This window comes from Hakea prostrata, chromosome 6, assembly GCF_041222555.1.
Source record: "Hakea prostrata isolate BN-2017 chromosome 6, UWA_Hpros_2, whole genome shotgun sequence".
NCBI lineage: Eukaryota > Viridiplantae > Streptophyta > Magnoliopsida > Proteales > Proteaceae > Hakea > Hakea prostrata.
Genome location: NC_142605.1, coordinates 4768740 through 4789866, shown reverse-complemented (window position 1 = coordinate 4789866; position 21127 = coordinate 4768740). Strand labels below are relative to the sequence as shown.

Here is a 21127-nt window from a genome sequence, read left to right as displayed (position 1 = left end):
GAAAAACAGAAACAAATAAAAATAAAGACACAAAAAGTGAGCAGTAAAAGTTGGTCCATCAGCTAAAGAATAATGAGTTCTCGTGTTTTATAGATACCTTACACAATTAAAATAATAAACAGATAACCATCAGGAAAAAAGGAGAAAACTGGTTAACCATCACCATTGAGCAGCAGTCCAGCTGGCATAACCTCAGAAAAGGACAATTTGACAATTTTTTTCAAAATATTACTTGCCCTTGGAATAATGAGTTCTCGTGTTTTATAGATACCTTACACAATTAAAATAATAAACAGATAACCATCGAGAAAAAAGGAGAAAACTGGTTAGCCATCACCATTGAGCAGCAGTCAAGCTGGCATAACCTCAGAAAGGGACAATTTGACAATTTTTTTCAAAATATTACTTGCCCTTGAAATAACATACTGATTGCAAACCTAAAAGTTTGGTGGGGGGGGGGGTGTTTGAGATATGAATTCACCGAAAGAAGTTGCGCAGTCTCTGCCCCCTGAGAATCCTTGAAAGTCACATATGCAATTTGAGACCGTTCATTACCACTGTAAAAAGCAGATAATGAGCTTCAAAGTCACAAATAAATAAATAAAAACACAGAACAATTGCTTGATATAACTGACCTGTGCATATCAACATATTCAATTTCACCAGAAAATGAGAAGAATTCCTTGATGTCTTGCTCAGTTGCACTCAAGGAGACATTGCTGACTTTCACTGTTCGTACCTGCAATCGCAAAGAGATAGCATAGACAGAGAGGCAAGTCAGGTTCTAATAGAACACGAATTCCTATATTTTACCAGGTTCATATTCTAGTTTGTCCATTCCTAGCAAGGAATTGAGTCCAGAATTTAGATTATGGTATACTAGATTTTTTTTATTTTTAAGAGAAACTTAAATAGTTCATGGCTGACAAACTAAGAACATTCTGAGGAAGTCACATAAAAAGCTACAAATTGGACATCATCTCTTTCTTCTAGATGACAAGGAATTGAAAAATGGGTTCAGTTTGCTCAAAGACAAAAGTTCTCTACGAAAATGGAATCCAGAAAAGAAGGAAATATCCCTAGTTAATCAACAGATCATGCTTTTCCAAACCCCTATAAACTGAGTTAGAGACTGGGGGCTAAGTTTTTCCTTTTGCTGGCCAAAAAGAATTGATTTATAGGACTATGATTCTGATCATCAAAGGGAAGTTAAGTCATTTGTTGACAATTTGGCATATGAATTATGGCGGCGATTACGTGAATGACATGGTTCAGGATCTCAATCACAAAGCCAATCTTGCCAACTCAAAAAAGAGAGTTGGCTCTAGATCTCAGCAAGATTTTGCCAAGTTGGTGGGATATTTTCCAACAAATCCCAATTAAAGGGGCATTAGGGTCATTTAGGGCTGAGACTTGCTATCCGACCTTTTGCAGCCCTTCTGAACACCCTGGTAACCTCAGACTTGTGAAGAAAAGCATAGTGTAAATGTGAGTTCCACTTTGGACCTCGAGTGGGAAACAACTATGCTGAAGTGAAACCTTAAAATGGCCTTATTGTACACATCATATACCCATAAAATAATGCTCAAAGTTCAAAAGACAAACAAGTCAAATTTTGCTACGCGGAATTCGGCCAGTTGTTTTGATTTCTGAAGTTCATTAAGGGACTTATCCCCTTGGAAAAATTGGAATGAAGTCCCATATAATTAATAAGTACGTAAAATATTTTTCACTTGGAAGTAACTTTCAGCAAGATCTAAAAGTCAACTTAGAAGGGGATGAATAGGTTGAACTAGCGAATAATGCCTAGTAATAAAAATTAAAAGCAATAGAAAGCAAGAGACAAGGCACACAAGATTTTATAGGGGTTTGACTCAACCAAGTCTAGGTCCACTCTTCTCTAACCTAACAGAGACTCCACTAGCATGTCCCTTTTAATACGGTGGGTGGAGACACGACACCTTTACAAAATCTGAAGTACAGCCAAGAGCACCTTTACAACAATCTTAATTCCGAATAAGAGTACCCAATTATAAATAATGAAAGAAAGTAAAAGTTACCTCAGGTGTGGCACCCTTGTATGAAAGTATGAGAATGAATGCACAAGTGTCTCCTAGCTTTTCCTCCTTAAGCGTAACGGTTTAACCTTCTATTGAAGATGGAATGGAACTCTAATAGATGCTGAATTTTGGGAGACAATGGCTATGAAACAACACAAGGTAGGCCTATTGCTTGCTGATTCACACTTAAGGGTGTCATTAAGACCCCTATTTATAGCCAAGAACATGTGCTTGAAATGGGTCCCAACTGATAGAAAATGGTCAGATTTTTAAACTCATGGTCAACTAGAACACTTGTCAATCGATCGGCTGGAATAAGCCATTTATAGATAGTTGTCGGAGGCCAGCTTGGCTTGATGGCCAATCGTCGATAGACTGGTACATCAACCATCAGTATGGCGCTCAACCAATGGCCCTGATGGGTTGAAACCATCAAGTAACTCTGATGCTGACAGTTCGACAGGCTTATTTGCCTGCGGTCGACCGTCATGTTAATCAGTGGCTTTTTAGGGCCACAAAAAATGTCTTTCAAAATCGGTCTTTCGCCTTGACACAATAGTACTTCATGTACATGTACTTTATCAAAAAATATGCTTTAAAAGCATGCCACTTGTCCCAGCCTATGTGCATGGTCTTCATTGCTCACTCCTTCAATGAGCATTTGGAGCACGGTAGTTGGATGAAGGTCTTCCATAGTGGAGATGCTCCATTTCGGGTCTTGAGCACCATTCGGACAGTTTTAGTATGTTGTACACTCCCTACATATACTTACACTTACAGCGTCTCCTGTATTGGGTTGATATGACTATTTTAATCTATTAGAGTAACATGCTCGAGCCGTTGATATGTGTTTGTGATCATCAAAACTTACGAGGGCAAGAGGGTCATTTCCCTAAAAAGATCATCCAGCACTCCTTTAGCCAATATATGAAACATCATATTGGCAGCACTAGGGGTTGAACACTAATCCGTAACCAGAATTTCACAACCAAATTTTCTTGCATCCATTCATCATAGGCTGCAAGCCCATGACAGTAGTAGTATCCTTCTCTTGAATGCAAGCTACATTAATCCTTCTTCTCCTCATAACATCTATCAATTCTAAGCTCTTACCAGTTAAAGATCCTATGTTCCAAGATGCCAATCTAATCCACGTTTATGGACTAGCTTCTTTACCCGCACTCGTCCACGGCACGAGAACCCTTGCCTACTTATCACCGCATCCGGGCGCCGATGCGACGCGTCGCTTACAGGGGATGCCCTAGCTAACCCTTGCCCACTTATCACTACACCTGGGCCATAATGTAGCGCGTGCTTCTTTTGCCGGGGAACGCCCTAACATAGCTTTTATCATATAAGGTCGAATCCATGAAAAAAGGTTTGGCTACATTTTTTCCGGTGCCGGCTGCCGGCTGCCGACCTGACGCACCAACCCTCCTCCTTTACCCGGGCTTGGGACCGGCAGCAAAACACTGGCGGAGCCTATGATGAATGGAGACACTAGGGCCAGCAAAGAAGTTGAAATCAAATCAATCTTAGAATAGTTTCAGCAGTGGAAGTACCTTATATGCAGTAGCAAATAAAACCCCAATCAATTAGGGTAAGTAGATGGAATAGAAGAACCTGGAAAAGTAGCTAGGAAATTAGCAAAAACAATCTAAAACAGGGGATTCCCTGGATTTTGGAGAAACCAACTTCAGATCAGAGAGAAAAATCAGACCACTGAAGGGCTATCAAAATTAGATAGAGTGCTTCCTTTGGAATGATTAATAGACAACCAGAATTACAGCATCATCAGGTGGAAGCAACAGCAGCAGATCCTAGAAGCACAAAAGTCTGAGATTTCCTAGAAATCCCATCGTGGTTGATAGGCCCCCAGCATTGCGAGTGCATACTGACAAGCGAAGGAGAGGGAGCAGAGGATCACTTGCACATGACAACCTAAGGGGACAGGTGGCACTTGCTGATAGGAGCAGCCACATCCATGCAAAAGGAGGCAGACCTAAATGGAGAAAGAGAATGTGGGAACAGCTGGACCAACAGGAATGGAGAGAAGAAAGAGTTTGTTAACACAGGAGACTACTATATTGGGAGGGGTAGGAAAGAGAGAAAAAAAATTTTGGAGGGGGGCGGGTGGATTTTGTAAAGGGCTGATGGGGGGCGGGACTTGCAGGGTGAGAGCAGGGGGCTCTCAGGTAGACTATAGGTGAAATGTTTCAATGTTTTAATGGAGTTTCAATGGAGTTTTTCTTTCTGAACTTAATCGGCAATAGTTACTCTGTTTTACTGAAGATTAATGAAGCTTCCTTCTCTGAGTTTTCTATCTAATATTGCTCTGTTGTTAGGTGTGTGAATGGAGACAACTGCGCTGAGTGTGTGTGTGCACTGTTGTGAGGGTGCTCTGTGGTTGAGTTAGGATCCGGGAACCTAACAGGGGGCATTATCAGGTATGTAATCAGGGTTGAAGATCTACTTCTTTATTTAATGAAGTCTAATTCTTAGTTACAGTAATTAGGGAGCAGCATCTGCTGCAATGAGTAGAGGTTGAGAGAAGAAACCCTAGAAGACTCTCAAAACAGATAACTTCCTATTTTGGAAACTGGATCTAGCCTCACAGCTCTCATACCAACAACAACAAGAAGCCTTGTCCCAACTAAATGGGATCGGCTACATGGATTCTTGCCCTCCAATCAGCCCAGTTTGAGGTCATACCATGTACAAGCCCTAAGCAATGCATATCCTTTCTCACCACTTCTCTTAAGATCATCTTAGGTCTACCCTAGTTCTTCTAATTCATTTAATCTATATTAATTGCTTCTCCACGCAGGGGCATTTACAGGCATCCAATGAACATGGTTGTGCCACCTCAAACGACTTTCTCATAGTTTATCATTTATTAGAGCCACTCCCAGACCAGCTCTAATAGGATCATTTCTTATCTTATCTTTCCTAGTTTAGCCACTCATCCATCTTAGCATCACATTTCTGCTACACTAAGTTTATCTATATGGTGCTTCTAACAGTCCAACTCTCCGCACCACACTATACATCATAGTTGATCATACAACAGTCCTATAGAATTTTCATTTGAGCTTTAAAAAAATACGCCAATCACACAAGACCCCTGATGCACCTCTCCACTTCATCCATCCTATTTTAGTTCTTTAGGAAAAATATCATCCTCTATATCACCTTTTTTATTTATGGTGCATACCTAAAATAATCACTTTGTGGAATCAATCTCCTTATCATCAAGTTTCACCACCTCACTATCCGCCCGATCATGGCAAGAATCACACACTAGATATTCCATCTTTGTCTACTTAGTTTAAAGCCTTTTGATTCCAAAGTTGCTCTTCATAATTCTAAGTACCCATCCCTACTCGTGTCTCATCTATCAAACCAATATCATCAACAAAAAGCATACACCAAAGAACCTCATCTTGAATGTCTTTGGGTAATTCATTCCTTATAATTGCAAATAAATATGGGCTTAAAGCTGATCCTTGATGTAACCAACTGTAATTGGAAATTCACTACCTTATTCCCCCATCATTCTTATACTTGTCACTGAACCATCATACATATCTTTAACAACATCTAGATATTTACTTGCAACATTTTTTTTCTCTAGTACTTGCCAAACTAACGTTCTAGGGACTCTTATCTTAAGCTTTTTATAGGTCAATAAAAACCATATGAAGATCTTTTCTACACTCTTTATACATTTCCATAAGTCTACTTATAAGATAAATAGCTTCCATTATAGATCTTCCGAGCATAAAGCCAAATTGTTTCTTTGTAATAGTAGTTATTTGTCTTAAAGGGTTTCAATTACTCTCTCCCATGATTTAATAATATGACTCATCAGTTTCATGCCTCTATAGTTATTACAACTTTGAAAATCCCTTCATTTTTGTAAATTGGAACCACGATACTTCTACTCCGTTCATCTAGCATTTTCCCTATACTCGTAATCTTATTAAACAACTTGGTCAGCCAAGCTAGCCCGTAGGTTCCTAATCTCTTCTCTACTTGTATTGGGATTTCATCAAGGTCTTGTGCCTTGCCTACTTTCATCCTCCGTAGATTCATCCTCCGTAGACCTTCTTTTACTTCGGACATTGAAATTCTCCGTGTATTTATTTGAAAATTGGTACCAAGGCAAATAGTGTTGTCTGAATCATAGGTATCTGAGGTATGTTTGTTTAGTAGACTTGAGAAATAGATTTCCCATCTCTTCTTGATGTCCTCATCACATACTAGTACTTTATCAGATTCACTTTTGATTCATCTAACATTATCTAAATCTCTACTCTTCCTATCCCTTATTTTAGCTATCTTATAAATAGTTGTTTCCCCTTTTTTTATGCTTAGCTTATCATATAAATCTTCATACTTCATCTCCCTTGCTTTTCCAACAATTTTCTTAGCTTCATTTCTAATATTCCATTGCAGATCTTCTACATCATTAGTCTTTTGCCAAGTCTTGGCTTCACAACTCTAATACCATGCTACAATTATCAAACCTGTGAAACCAGAACTGAGAACCAGAGAAGGACAATAGAAGTGAGGACGAGTAAAAGAGAGAAAAAGAATTCGAGGGTGGGTTGCACAAGATGCAGCAGCTCTACCTGAAGATCTGTTCTATAGATCAAGGAAAAGATTACAATATCAGATAAATAATCTGGGAATATCCTGAGAATATTTGACAATCTAAATTACCTAACTGAATATATTTGGACAATCTACTGAGAATATTTGACTATCTAAGTTACCTAACTAAATATATTGGATAATCCAAGTTACTTGTACTAAGCATAAGGGTAAATAGTAAAGGTAAATAGAAAAAGTAAAAGATGGGGAACTTAACAAAGGGGTAAATGACCCTGTGTACCCCCACTGTACATAAGGCATGTACATAATATTTTAGTATATCCATTGTAGGGGAGATGGAGAAGCTTGATTTTCAATTTAGGGCTTTTTCGTCGATTATGAAACAAGGAAGGAGATAAAGAGATAATTGGCATCAAACTAGCAACCAGTTAAATCCCTTTATAAGCAAGGGTATAATCGTCCTTTCCTACTAACAATTGATTGACAATATCACCATTAGGATTGGAGAGATAAACATAATTCACATTTCTTTCACGGGGACACATGTAATAGGGTTTAAAACCAAGGGGGTGCTTGTATTTAACATAAATAAATAAAATAAAAATAAAAACCTTAATTCAACTATGAAGGGGAAGAGTAATGGAAGAAAAATACACATGTAATAGGGTTTAAAACCAAGGGGGTGCTTGTATTTAACATAAATAAATAAAATAAAAATAAAAACCTTAATTCAACTATGAAGGGGAAGAGTAATGGAAGAAAAATACCTAGTGGTGTTCCAAGCTCACTATTAACAACCAATTAGAACTACACTAGATGAAGGTGAGACTCAATAGACAAATATGCAAAGCTACAGCTCAAAAGGAAAAGGAGATTTGCAAGATAGAAAGCATGGTGATTCTCAACTAAGGGGCACAACAAAGGGAATTCAATTGATGGCACAAATTTGCCACATTGACTTCAACAAGGCTTACTTTAAACGCTCCAGCTTCTATTCACAGCCCAAAAGACTGGTTAAAGCTCAAATAGTTACCTCTGAGACGACATCAAGAAGATAGAAAGTGCTTGGTGATTCTTGTTAAACTCTAGCAGCAACACCATGCACAAAGTCGTCCTTAGTGTCATGAGTTGTAGTTTAGGTTTTTTCTTATTTTACTTTTGTTTCCTTGTGACTGCTGCAAGTTGTAAGGGAGTTACCTATTTTTGGTAAGAATGTAATTCCTTTTTATTATAAATAAAGTGCAGCCTGCGAAGGAAAATACAAGCATAAACGCAGGATCTTATTCTCCCAGATCTTGCAATATTCATATTCTTCTTCCTCTTCCTATGGTTTTTCTTCGTTGTTTCTTCTGCTGATTGCTGGTTATAGTATCCTGGTTTCAAACATGACATCAGAACCACTATAACTGGCAGAAACATTCTCGTCTTCTTTCTTCTGAAACAGTTAATTCTTTCTTTCCCTTCTTTCATGTGCAGCCACCCGTGGCTACTCTACTAATGACCTAGATCCTCTTCTAAATACAGATCTATCCCTGCTATGATTGAAGACCCCGGATGGATTTAATTCCTATTGAAATACTCTTAAGAGATCTTTACTGGGTTGCGATGGTCACCGATTATATGCTCAAAGACATGTTTGTGGATGCCTTAACTTATTATGATCACAACCATGGTGGGAGATCTCGCTCTCAAGCGAGATCTCGCCACTCCAAAATAGAGAGATCTCGGTCGAGATCTACCAAAAAATTGGTGTAATCTCGATGACCCATCTCGGTGGGTTTTAGGGCCCCAGTTGGGCTGAAATTTGGCATTTAGTCTATTTAAGGCCTTTTGAACACATTGGTGGCCTTAGAATTGTGAGAAAATAACCCTAACTATGTCTTCTAAGTCAACCCTATGTATAAAACCGAAATGTAGAGATATCAAGTAATTCATGTTATCAACTATAAAGTATTAAATACATTACACATCAAACTATCAAAGAACTTAAATGGCTTCAAAATTTTACAACTATATGAAGTTTTAGACTTTTAGTAAGTCATAAATCATAATCCATAAGTTCACAATCACAATCACAAGAGTATGTGAGTAATAAGATTACAAGACTACAAGACAGCAAGAGTATCACTCAGCATTCTGCATCAACTGATTCTGAACAGTGGCCACATATGACTCCCAAGTCAACTCATCACTATAGTATGTCACATATAGGTTTAAATGTCACATTAAATTGGTTTCCATGAAAGTTAGATCAAAGCTTGTGGATCAACATATATTTACACTAAACTCACACACCCATTGTAGAATATTCTATTTGAAAAAAATTCAAATTTGGGGGAAAATCTTACCTTTGTTGTAGATCTAGTTAAAATAGGCTTGAATGATGATAATTTGATATTTTAAAGATGTTTAGAAGTTGAATCCCCAACAAATTCCAACAAAAGAAAATCAAGTTTCTGGCAATTTTTTATGGTTGCAGCGAGATATAGGCGAGATATGGCGAGATATAGGCGAGATATGGCGAGATCTCGGCGAGATATGGCGAGATCTCGGCGAGATGTGGCGAGATCTCCCATCTCGCAGATCTCGCCTCTCATCTCGTGACTCTCGTCTCGCTATGTCAAAATAGCGAGATCTCGCGAGATCTCTCACCATGATCACAACTACTGTCTGGAAATTATTACTGCTGCCCTAGCTGGCTAGTATTATATTTGGCAGAATTGACACCAGCATCTAGTGCTTCTGGTAAATAAGAATTTGTATTGTTCTTACTTTTTCCTGCTGCCTTGTTTTACAAGAATCGACTCCAATACTATTATACTACTGCTGCCCGTGTCATGATGACTACTGAAGCTACTCCTGAACACAATAATGCCTCACTTTCATCTGAACATTACATCCATCCACATGGGTTTATTTGGGGTTTAGTTTAGACTACTTCCCTTGTCCAATTGAAAGGTAAGAGTCAGATTTATATCAATGCATCATCAAATTAGGCTAAGAACGGATGGAAGAACCAAGGAACAAATTTCAGTCGAAACTAAAGTTTTGACCGAGGGAAAATGTGAGATTTTCAGGTTTCAACTGAAATTTTTTTCTAAAGTTTCAAACTTCAGTTTCGAACCTTATAGGGACTCAAAATGATATGGATTCTTGCATTCTACCTATTTCAAGCATAAAAACACATTGGAACTACTAGTTTACCAAAAAAAACCATTGAAAATATAACATTCAAGTATACAGTATATATGAGAAGAACTAAGAATATTACCAAGTACAAGTCTGCCTAATACGTGTCTCACATTCATCAATTTGAAGTTCATACATGAGTGTATACATGTATATTTTAGGAATATACATATTTTAAAAAAAAAATTTAAATACAGAAAAATAAAAATAAAAAGTAGCAATATGCAAAAATTAATTTTAACTTCACATAAAATCATTAGATCAATACTCTAGACTAAACATACTTTAATTTGAAAGCAATCTTAGTTGATTTGAGCCATAGCCCTTGTTTGATTCTCAAAAGCCCAACAATGGAGGAGCAAGAGTAGAGTAGGAATGCAAAGGAGTTGCAAAAAATGAGGTGAAATGGGGGTCGAATCCAAGAGAAATGAGAAAAAAATTCATTTAGGCTGGAAACTTGAAGAGGCGAGTGGATCGAAACTGGCAGAACCTACGCTATTTCGGAGGTTCAGCTTGAAACAAAGAGAATTTATAACATGAAAGGTCACGTTTCATAATGGTACGAAATTTTGTGTCGTTTTGACCTAAATTCTGTACCGTTTCGGTCGGGACAAAGGATTCCGATGAAATTTTCTGCATTTCGTTCGATATGAAAAAATGCACTAATTTCACTCGAAATTTCGAGCGAAATTTATTCCATGGGAAAAACAAAGAGGCGCCTTTGGTTGCAACTCAAGTTTGTGCATCCTACATGCGTCAAACATTTACTCTGTAAGGACTGGATGACAATTTATGCTTAGAGTCAAAAAAAGGTGACACCAACAATGCAGCTGTAGCACAAGTTGAATGGGTCAGCACATGAGAAGGATTGCTCAAATGTGGGCAAGTAATAATGAAGGGAGACAAGACAATAGTTGTGGGTAAAACAATAACAGAACATAGTTGTCAAGGCATCACTTAGGAGGCACCATGGCATCCAAACACTTGGGTTAACCTGGCACCTTGGTCTCACCTAACTCGCCCAATTGGTGTCACCTTGTACTAAACACTCCCACACCTTGCTTCGCCTAGGTGCCAATGACAATCATGCAATAGACTCTATTACAGAGAGGAACATTTTTACATTGAACTTTTTTCCTGTAGAAGCGCACTTTCTGTAATATCACGAGCAAGGAAAGTCTATAAGTTGTCATATAGGAATAAGACATGTTTGTGAAATTTAAAAGTAACCGCAAGCGCACAGTATCGTGTAGGTAACGGGTCGATCTCAATGAGATATGCCACTTTAGAATTAACTTCTTAATGATAATGCGAGAGTGCAATGATTAAAATTTGTTAATTACTTACTTAAACTAAACAAACGGTCCTAATCCATACATCAAATGCTATTGAATTGAAACAAAAATTAAAGCAAACATAATCAACGCATAATTAATAAAGGTAGAAAAAATGCGAATAATAAATAAATAAAAGTAAAAGGGAAGTGATCCAAGTGTCAGCTCTGGATCTAGGGAAGGGGAGTATAATTATAATGACTTTGACCATGGACCCTTTACCGTAGCTTACAGGCCACCGATCGGGGGAGCGGATATTAGAGGAAAAGAAATTGCAGAAAAGAAATAATTAAAGCAATAAAGGAAAGGGAAACCTTCACCAAAGAGAGGCACGATTGTAGGCATCTTTGATCAAGGACCCAGGGGAAGGGAAAACAATAAATAAATGCAGAAAGTAAATTGCAGAAAGTAAATTAGGAAAGTAAATAACAGAAAGTAAATAACAGAGTAATAAAAGGAAAGGGAAACCTTAATCAAAGAGAGAGGCACGACTGTAGGCATCTCTGATCAAGGACCCAGGGGAAGGGAGAACAATAAATAAATGCTGAAAGTAAATCCTAAATTAAAAATATGGAGGGGTAGATAGAAGCGGGAATGGAGGGAAGATAGAAGATGATTGAAGAAGGTTAATTACTTGCGAATTGAACAAACGATTCAAATCTCAACAAACCCTAACAAATAGATCTAGATCTAGAATGATCTTGATCTAGATCTACAATTACTAAACCCAGAGAAAAACGAATCTTAAAGCTTGAAACTTGAACTAGAAACTTGAACTTGAATTGCAGTACATAGAAAAATTAAACCTAAACATTCAATCTAAAAATTTAAATCTCACAAATGCAAGCAAAGAAAACTAGAGAAAGCCTAAATAAATTGAAGAGAAAAGAAAATGTGCTTTTCCTAAGCTCTAGAACACCCTCTCCCTTGATGGAGTATGCTCTCCTTTTATAGAGTTTACATAGGATATGAATCTTGACAGAATTTGAATCAAACTCAGGGTTTCTATCTGACTCAACCAATTAGGGTTTTGACGTACTAATCGGACTGTATAATTCCACCGTTGGATTTGAAGATCAAGAAGTCGTGAAGCCTCATCCAAAAATCAGCTCGATCGGACATCGGATGACCGTTCGATGAAGGGCTTGATCGAAATTGAACAGAGACATTCAAAAACGGAATTTTTCCTTCTTCCTTATCCGAATATAATTCTTTTTCCTCTTTTTCTTTCTTTAATAAAATCACAAATAGGAATATAAGATATTGAGGTATGCAAGGACTCTTTTCTCCATTTGGACTCTCTCAATAATATCTCTGTAATTGATAATTTATAATCTCAGCCATAGATCAAATTTGCCTTCTTTATCTCTTAAATATTTCGGAGTTGGCCCATAATCACATCTCTAGCCCATCATGCTCCAAATCAGACCCATTTTCGCATTTGAGAATTTGAATGGACCTTTTGACGTGTAAAATTTGCATGATCCATACCCAAAACTCGAAATATTTGCTTAAATATTAAAAAGTCCTCAAATATGAAAAAACAACATAAAAACCAAGGTAGCTCCACTCTAAGTGTGTAAAATACATGCTTTATGCCCTAAGATTTCACACATAAATGTGCTCATCAAGACACACGAAATTGAAAACTTCATTTACAAGGAAGGGAAATTGAGTGATCTAGTAGCATCCATATTAGTATTGATACAAACAAGTCAACAGAAATCTACTTTTTTGTTTTATAAAATAAATTTTACAGGCTAAGTTGATGATTCCATTGACCTAACATTAAAAAAGAGAGTAAAGAAGGAAATGAGTGAAGCATGTTTTATTATGGTTAAAATACGAACAGTGATTGAAAAATGGAATTAGATATTGATCAACTACAGCAACAACAACAACAACAACAACAATGATCATAACCTTATCCCAACTAAATGGGGTCAATTACATGGATATTAGAGAGAGAGAGACTCCATCAAAGAAGTAAAAGATATTAAGTGAAAGAGAGTAAAAATGACAATAAGTAAGTGGAAGAAGTAAAACAATAGTCAAAAGAGCATCCCAGAAACAACCCGCTATTAAGGATCAGCAATATGGGTCTTTGTCCTCCAACCAACTCTATTTCTAGTCATGCTAGGGTCAAACCCCAACAAGCACATCTTTTGTTACTAGTTCTCCAATTAGTCATTTTAGGCCTGCCTCTACCTCTTCAGCTCTTCTACTTCTTTATACTAAATCTAGAAATTTCCTTAGTGGTGCATCTATAGGCCTTCATTGCATACCATCTCAAACGACTCTTACAAAGTTTCCTTGATTGGTGCAACTCCCAGATTAATCTAATAGTTATATATATATATATATATTGGCCAAGCATTCTACTCCATTTGTTGTACCCAATCTAGACTGTTCGGTAGAATTTCACCTTAGCTTTATTGGCATTCGTTTGTCACATAACATTCATAATGCCTCTCCTCTTCATTCATCCTACTTTAATTCAACGAGAAACAACATTTATACCACCCTCCTTGTTAAAGTTTAAACCTCGGCATCAGAAGCATTCACTACGTAGCAAATGTCACTCCTCCAATTTTACTAGTAGATCATTGCCTATCAAGGTTTAACAGAAGTTCAACCTCATATATTTTGTCTTTGCTCTGCTTTACCTAGAATCACTTAATTCTAAACTTCATCTCTATACTTCCAATTTCACATTAATCCATTTGATGGTTTCATCTATAGAAACAATATCATCAACAAGAAGCATACACTGAAGGACCTCGACTTGAACTTGCCTTTTTAAATCATCTATAGTAAGTGAAATAATCAAGGGCTTAGGGTTGAATGCAATCCAATTGTAATTGGTTAGTCTCTTCGTTCTTGTCAACTCGTTGCAGATGCCCGTGATGTGTTTTGGCTTCTCAACTATTTTTATCTCTATCTAGATCCATTCTATCTGCTAAGATATCCATCCCCATCTTTCCATCATGTCCTCATTCTATAGTAGAACTCCCCCATCCTAATTATTAATACATTAGATATGGTCCAAACCTTTGCTTTTCCTTTCCCTTATCTTAGTTATCCAATAAATCTCATTTTCCCCTTCCTCTATATCAAGTCTTGCATAAAGGTCACCATATCGCCTTGCTCTTGCTTTCTCTACAATCTTCTGAGCTTCTTTTCTAGCTGCATAAAATCTCAATTTATCCTCTACCTTGCTAGACCTTTGCCAGATCTAAAACAATCATTCTTAACGTTGATTGCTGCTTGGACTTCGTCATTCCACCACGATGCCTGAGTAGGGACTAGTTGTGCACCCTTCAAAATCCCTGGAACTTCTGAAGTTGTCTTCTTAATACAAATTGTCTTTCTAATCCACATCTTGTTGGTGTTTCCGTCAAAATCCCATTTTCCTTGAAAAGCCACAATAAATGATTGCAGGATAACTCCTTCTAATTGCCCTGATTTTATCTTAGGACATAATTCCATATAATAATATTCAGTGTAGAATAGAATGATTTCCAAATTAAGGATGTCATGATGATAGAGAGTCAGTTTGGTGTAAAATACTCAATCTGTCATACATCTTAAGAGGAAAACTCTAAAGGTGGGCCAGGCTCATGGTAATCCAATTTTTCCAAAAATGAACCCCAAACATCTCATTTTTGGGATTTAAAATATAGTGACAGAGGAAACTCTCTCAGCCAGACATTTCCTTCTCTTAAAGCAATACTGATGTTTTCAAAAATTTTAGAAATATATATGTACCACAGCGTGTGCTTTCAACTAAACAACAAAATGTTATGACTAAACAGCCACGTCACTGCCTTACAACCACCCAGCAGCTGATGAACCAAATCAAGACAATCACAACTAAGGCGTGGGAAATAAAGGCAGTACGGCTCTGGCAGGAAGATCATGCAGAGAAAGGAGGCGGCCTCAGTTATTAGAAGAATACATGTAATTCCATTAGGGAAAACAACAAGGTTGTTAGCAGTAGCAGGGAAACTTCAGGGAATATAGTAATTCATCACCCAATGATTAAATGAGCACGGCTATAAATCTGTAATGGCTGAATAGATTTGCCATGAATGAATCATCTTCCTTCCCTCATCTTCTCTCTTCTTGTCCTCTCTGGTTCTTAGGAGGTGCCCAGCCTCGAAGTGGTGCTAACACAAACTCTGGCAAGGCTGATTTCTTTAAGCAATAACACAAAGCAGTAGAAAAAGGAAACAATAATTCAAAGTTATGATTCCTGTTATTGCATAGGGTTTATGGTCTGAAACTCTATAACTTAGCTCATGGATTGTACCGATCTAATAGGAATCATTACAGTCTAAAGCAAATGACACTATCCGTTGATTCAAGGTCCAATTTCAAATTTTAATAGACCACAAGTTGAAAGCCCTCCGATTAAAAACATAAAAAAAAATATTAAAAAAAAAAAAAAAAAAGTAATAAGAGACTCTGAAGCTTAAACGTATCAAAATTAAACAGATCTGATCTGAAGTCGTTACAACATTGTTCATTTTTTTTTTCGTCCAATACAACCTTGTTCATTTATTAACTATAATTAACACCAAAGTATAACAAACTCGAGATTCAGTCACTCAATTAATGGATCAAAACACAGAAACCTATTCCAAGCTACTCAAGGGTTAAGCTGAGCTTAACAACTACCATACAAAGTAAAAGAATCGCCTGAGGTTGAACAACAGCGAAGCACGACTTACCGACATTGAAGCTCGCCTTAAGAAAAGTTGCGGATGATCGAAGTTGATTTCCCCGGAATCAAATCCCAAAAATGAAGGCTAAGATTGAATCGAACGAGAAAAACACTAGATTCGGGCGCGTAGTTCGGGCGTCCGCGTGCAGCTTTCTACAACAGTTTACGTTACTAAAAGGCCGCGTAAAAGAAAATTAAATAAATAAATAACAAGGTCACGTAGTGTGGGTATTTTTATGGGTAATTTTCATCTGAGCGTAGGTTTGGTCCAGGTCACTTTTAGTCTAGTTTAAGTTTCCTTTTGCATTCGTACAAAAAAAAAAAAAAAAAAAGTTTCCTTTTGCATATGGCTCCCCTGTGGTTTCACTAAATGATTAAATAAGGACAAGATTAATAGAAACTGTTAGTTTAATAAATTTTGTGACGAAAATACCCTTGTGTCGTTTAGATTTTTTTTTATTACTTTTAATTTTAATCTATTAAAATAAATGTTATAAAATAAATAAATAATAATAGTGATCGACTTTGAATAATTATCGATCTACATTCGCCATCGACGAGGAGGATCTAAGACCTGTTGATACTTTTTTGCTTCGTCCCACAAAGGCTTCTTCTTCGTCATCAATAGAGAACTACAAAAGGTTGTGATCCTCATGCGACTACACATAAAAGAAAATGAGGACGACTTACTCTTGTTCTGCTACTGCTGGTCTCCGTCTGCAACAGGGGTAACTGCTCTTCAAAAGTGTTACCTTTTCTAGTGTTTCAAGCTTGGATTAGTTGCTATTTTTCTTGGAAGTGGATCTTTTGCTTCATTCTGTAGAATCGCAAAGGTAAGCATCGTCGATTGTGGTAGGTTCTTTTGTTGTTGGATTATTGAATACATGAATATACCCATTTCTAATTTTCAATTTTTTTTTAGGGTTTCTGACTTTGTTTGATGGTCTTTTTTCTTCTTTACGGGCCCTTTTTTTTCTTTTCTTCTATTTTAGATGGATTTGATACATAGTTGAAGTTCTTCTACAGTCTGATAGAAAAAAATCATATTTTTTTAGCTTTTGATTTCCTTTTTCGTTTTTGTAGGTGCTCTTGTTTTGCTTTGTTTGGATTGTGGATTCATCGTTTTGAGTTTTTTCTCAAAGAACCAGTGGTGAGAACAAGTATGGTATCTAATGAAGAATCTTTCATCTCAGATCAGAATGGAATTGAAGTTTGAAATTTGTCCCTCATGACATCCATTTTGATGTTTTTTAGGGTTTGACAAGTTGTGATTTGAATTGTATATACTTAAGAAACTTCATCAACCAAATTATCCCTATATGAACTGAATTTAGAACAATCAGAGCTAAAGTTATTGTTGTTAGGGTTTCCCTTCTCGCTTATGAACTAAAAATTCGATGTGGCTCACTCTCAAATCCTCCTCATCGACGGTGAACGTATTCCAACTCCGACCGATAATTGTTCAAAGGAATCCGATGACTATTTATTATTTATTTATTTTAGTAAATTAATACTAAAATAATAATAATAATCCAACGACTCAAAGCTATTTTTGTCACAAAATTTATTAAACTAACCGTTTCTGTTAAGCTTGTCCTTATTTAATCATTTTTTGAAACTACGGGGGAGCCATATGCAAAAGAAAACTTAAACTGGACTAAAAGTGACCTGGACCAAACCTTAAGGATATATTTTTTTAATACATTCAAAGGTTGTTATTTTAGAAATTTATAAAATAAAACCCATGTTTCCTTTCTCTTTGTTTGCACAGAGACCGAGGTTGAGGACGAGTTTGGGGGAGTAATAGGTCATGTCTGTGAAACCCAGCCCTGACCCTAATCCGGAAACTTTGTTATTTGTAGGTCCAGTGACCCGAAGTAAGGCAAGAAGTCATCTTTGGGCCATTTCTGTTGAAGACTTGATGGCCGGATTGGAATCCATGAGTGTTGATGCCAGTGTCCCAATGGTGGAAACTACACCCGGATGAAGATTGGATTAGTTGATGGTCTTGGAGTGGTCTCTGTATTGATTCAAAGGCATTTCTAACTCCTAGGTATGTCACTCTAGAGGTGTGCAAAACCTCTTGATGTTTGGACTTGATCTGAGCCTTCAATTCCCTGTTTTGAAGTTGTTGTCTTGATTGGTCGACTCATTGGTCAATTGGACCAATCGACCAATCAATCGACCAATTGATTATGTTTTTGAAATTTGAATCCTGTCTCTTCTATTTAAGTCTAATCTCGGGAATACTCCGCCTCCTCTGCCTCCTAAGCCTCTGGAACGAGTTAGAACCCTAATCTAACCCATTCCCTTGCATTCTTTCGTGATCTCTCGCAAAGACTTGAAGAATTCTTCATCTTCCTACAACAAAGGTATGATTTTACTCATTCTTTCTTCTATCTCTGATTTTCTTTCTTTAATTATGTTCTTCGTTGAGATCAGGAAGAAAATGATGCACTCTTGCAACCATCTATTCCATGATCTCATCATGGTTTTTAAGATCCATGATCATCATCATGATCTTAACCTCAGCCAGTGGAATCTTCGAAACCCTAACCCTAATCCTTTGAAACCCTAACCTGTGAGATCGTCTGGAGACTTTTTGGTAACCTCCCTTGTGAAGGAAAATCTTCTTGGGTAATATTGAGTTAACCTAAACTTCATCATCGAATGACCCTTCTTGTTATTTTTGGCTAACAATTTATCTCCCTTCATCCAGAGCTCTCAATTATTTTCCGAGGGAACCAAAAAGGGTGAAACCCTAATTCTTGGGTAAGATCAAGAACCTCTAGTTTAATCATGGTAACCCAATCAATGTGTTTTCTTTACTATATCTGTAATCCTCATATCCTAATTCTTGAATCTTTGATTATAATATTTTTCTCTCATAATCTATGTTTAACCTAGTAGGTTAACCTTTGTATTCCTAGGTTATAATTTGGGAACTTGATTTGATTTATGATTTGATATCCTCTATACCCTAGAATACTACCATGATAATTCCCCTCTGATTTGTACCCTTTTGAACCATCGAATTCGGTTCTTGATTCTCAAAATTCGGATTCTTGCAGGCCACTGTCTGCATTGGTCGACTCATTGGTCGACTGGTCCAGCAGACCAATCAATCGACCAATGAGTATAGCAACCTCAATCTTGGTCTGTTTTGATTGATTTATGATCTTTTCCTTTATGCATATTTCCTAACATGTTGTGTGCACTTGTTTAGGAATGTCTTCTCAGGTTTAGTCAAGATCATACTTGATTCTTTAAGATCCTATCCAAGTTAGAAGATAAGGACAGTTAATTCCTTAACTACATAGATTGCTTGTTCTCTGGTTTCTACTTTATGAAACTATGAGATTACCTACTGTTATTGTATTTTAATTCTAATCTCCTACTGTGGGAACAGTAGCACTTGTTTATATTGTCTTTTTATTATTCATGATATATGAGTTACTGATTATTGCCTAATCTGATTTATGCTTTTACATTCTCTTGTAAATGATGAACTGCTGGTTGTGTATGTCATGACTGTTCTGAGAATGTGTTTGCTTAAGTTTGGTTTGGGATTGGGGAGTATCCTTTTGATGCTTCTGTCCATGGACATCGGAGGGAATAGTATGGGATGTTCTTTGAAGATGCCCATCGACGCTTTCCCGAATCAATGGTTGTCATACCTAGGGATGTCTAGCAGTGTTTGGCTAGGATATACCCCTGTTATATCAGACCTGATTCGGAAGGGTATTGAGACCGAACGACCCGTGGTAGCAATGGGGATTTACGGGCGCTCAAGACCGGTGAGTTATATCCGTGAGAGGACGGGAATCACATTGTGGGGACCATTTATTGGAGGGTTGCATATGGCTAGACTTGGGCTCATGGGCGCTCGAGACCGGTGAGTTATATCCGTGAGAGGACATGAGAGCTTCTCGTTTACCATATGTGGATAACCAATAGGGTTGATGAGTCCGGTGAGTAATATCCGTGACTCTAGTGTGAAGGATACCGGAAAGGATCCCGAGAGGGGAGGAATGGAAGTATCTGGAACTGACTTGAAGTAACTGACTAGATGACTTGCATTGGGTTAGGCTTTTCCCTGACATGCGCCGGTACTTATGCCAAATGGTTGTGAGAGAGTGTATTGACTTAACCCCCTACCATGGTTTGTCCGAGAGGGATGCCCAGACCCACTACCAATAGGAGCCGTATGCGTGACCTACCCAAAGAAGTAAGGTGCTATGACTTAAAGCATGTCTACCATACTACCATAGAGACCAGCATACATAGAGTTTAGATGCATTCACACTTTATCTGTTTCATACTGCATTGCATCATGTTATGTTTTGCCACATGTTATCTATGATGTTATGGATTAACTACCTTACTGAGTTTCTTCGAAACTCATTCCTTTTTTTTGTATATTCTTTGTTTAGATCATCCTGCAGTTACAGATTATTATGACGAGCAATACAGTGAAGCGCAAGCCGATGAAGCGTATTACATGCAAGGTGCTGGTGACGATCAAGATTACTCTGATGATCCCCTGGCGGATCAAGCTGCGTACTACTTTTGAAAATAGCATAGAGTTAGAATGGATTCATTGGATTGACGAAATCCATACTTATGAAGACGTTATCTATAAACTAGAAGACGCTTGATCTTAGTTTATTTCTTAGTACATTTGTTTCAGTTGTAATTCCTTTTGACTTTCATACTACGTTCCGCTATTTTGGTGAAGTGAGTTTCCGCCTCACTTTACTCCTTTTTGATATCATTGGATATCCAGTATCTTTTCCGCTCTCTGATTATACTGATTATTCATTTTTGTTTTGAACCTTGTTGATAATATTAAACCTTGATTAATTCCTATTTATGATTATGTTATTGTATACGTGGGAGGATGATTTCCTCGATACTTGATCTTCGGGGTTGTGGATCACACTCTCGGGTATGCCAGTTAGGGTACTGCTGGGGAGGATGTGACAGAATGGTATCAGAGCCAGGTTCAAGGAAATCCTAACCACAGAAAACAGTAACAGAACATTCCTGAGTCATAGATCCAGAAGTGACTCATCTACTCTTAGAAGTGAATAATAGAACACTTGGACTAGAAACTATTAATGAAGCATAACTGGATACTTCTAAATAATGCACAATAATTATACTTAAACAATTGCCACTTAATGCAATAAAAGAAAAGT

General features: G+C 37.3%; 1 protein-coding gene across 2 annotated transcripts in view; it reads right to left on the bottom strand.

The window, feature by feature from the left end:
• LOC149012144 (binding partner of ACD11 1-like) overlaps positions 1-16103 on the bottom strand; it is a 45331-nt gene extending 29228 nt beyond the window's left edge. For both annotated transcript variants that reach the window (XM_089160034.1, XM_089160033.1), the window contains exons 1-3: positions 15934-16103; positions 636-739; positions 482-557 (exon numbers count right to left, since the gene is read on the bottom strand). In XM_089160034.1, the coding sequence (XP_089016160.1) occupies positions 482-557; positions 636-739; positions 15934-15939 (186 nt within the window). In that variant the 5' untranslated portion in view covers positions 15940-16103. The remainder of the gene's footprint in view (positions 1-481; positions 558-635; positions 740-15933) is intronic.
• Positions 16104-21127: the final 5024 nt, after the last annotated feature.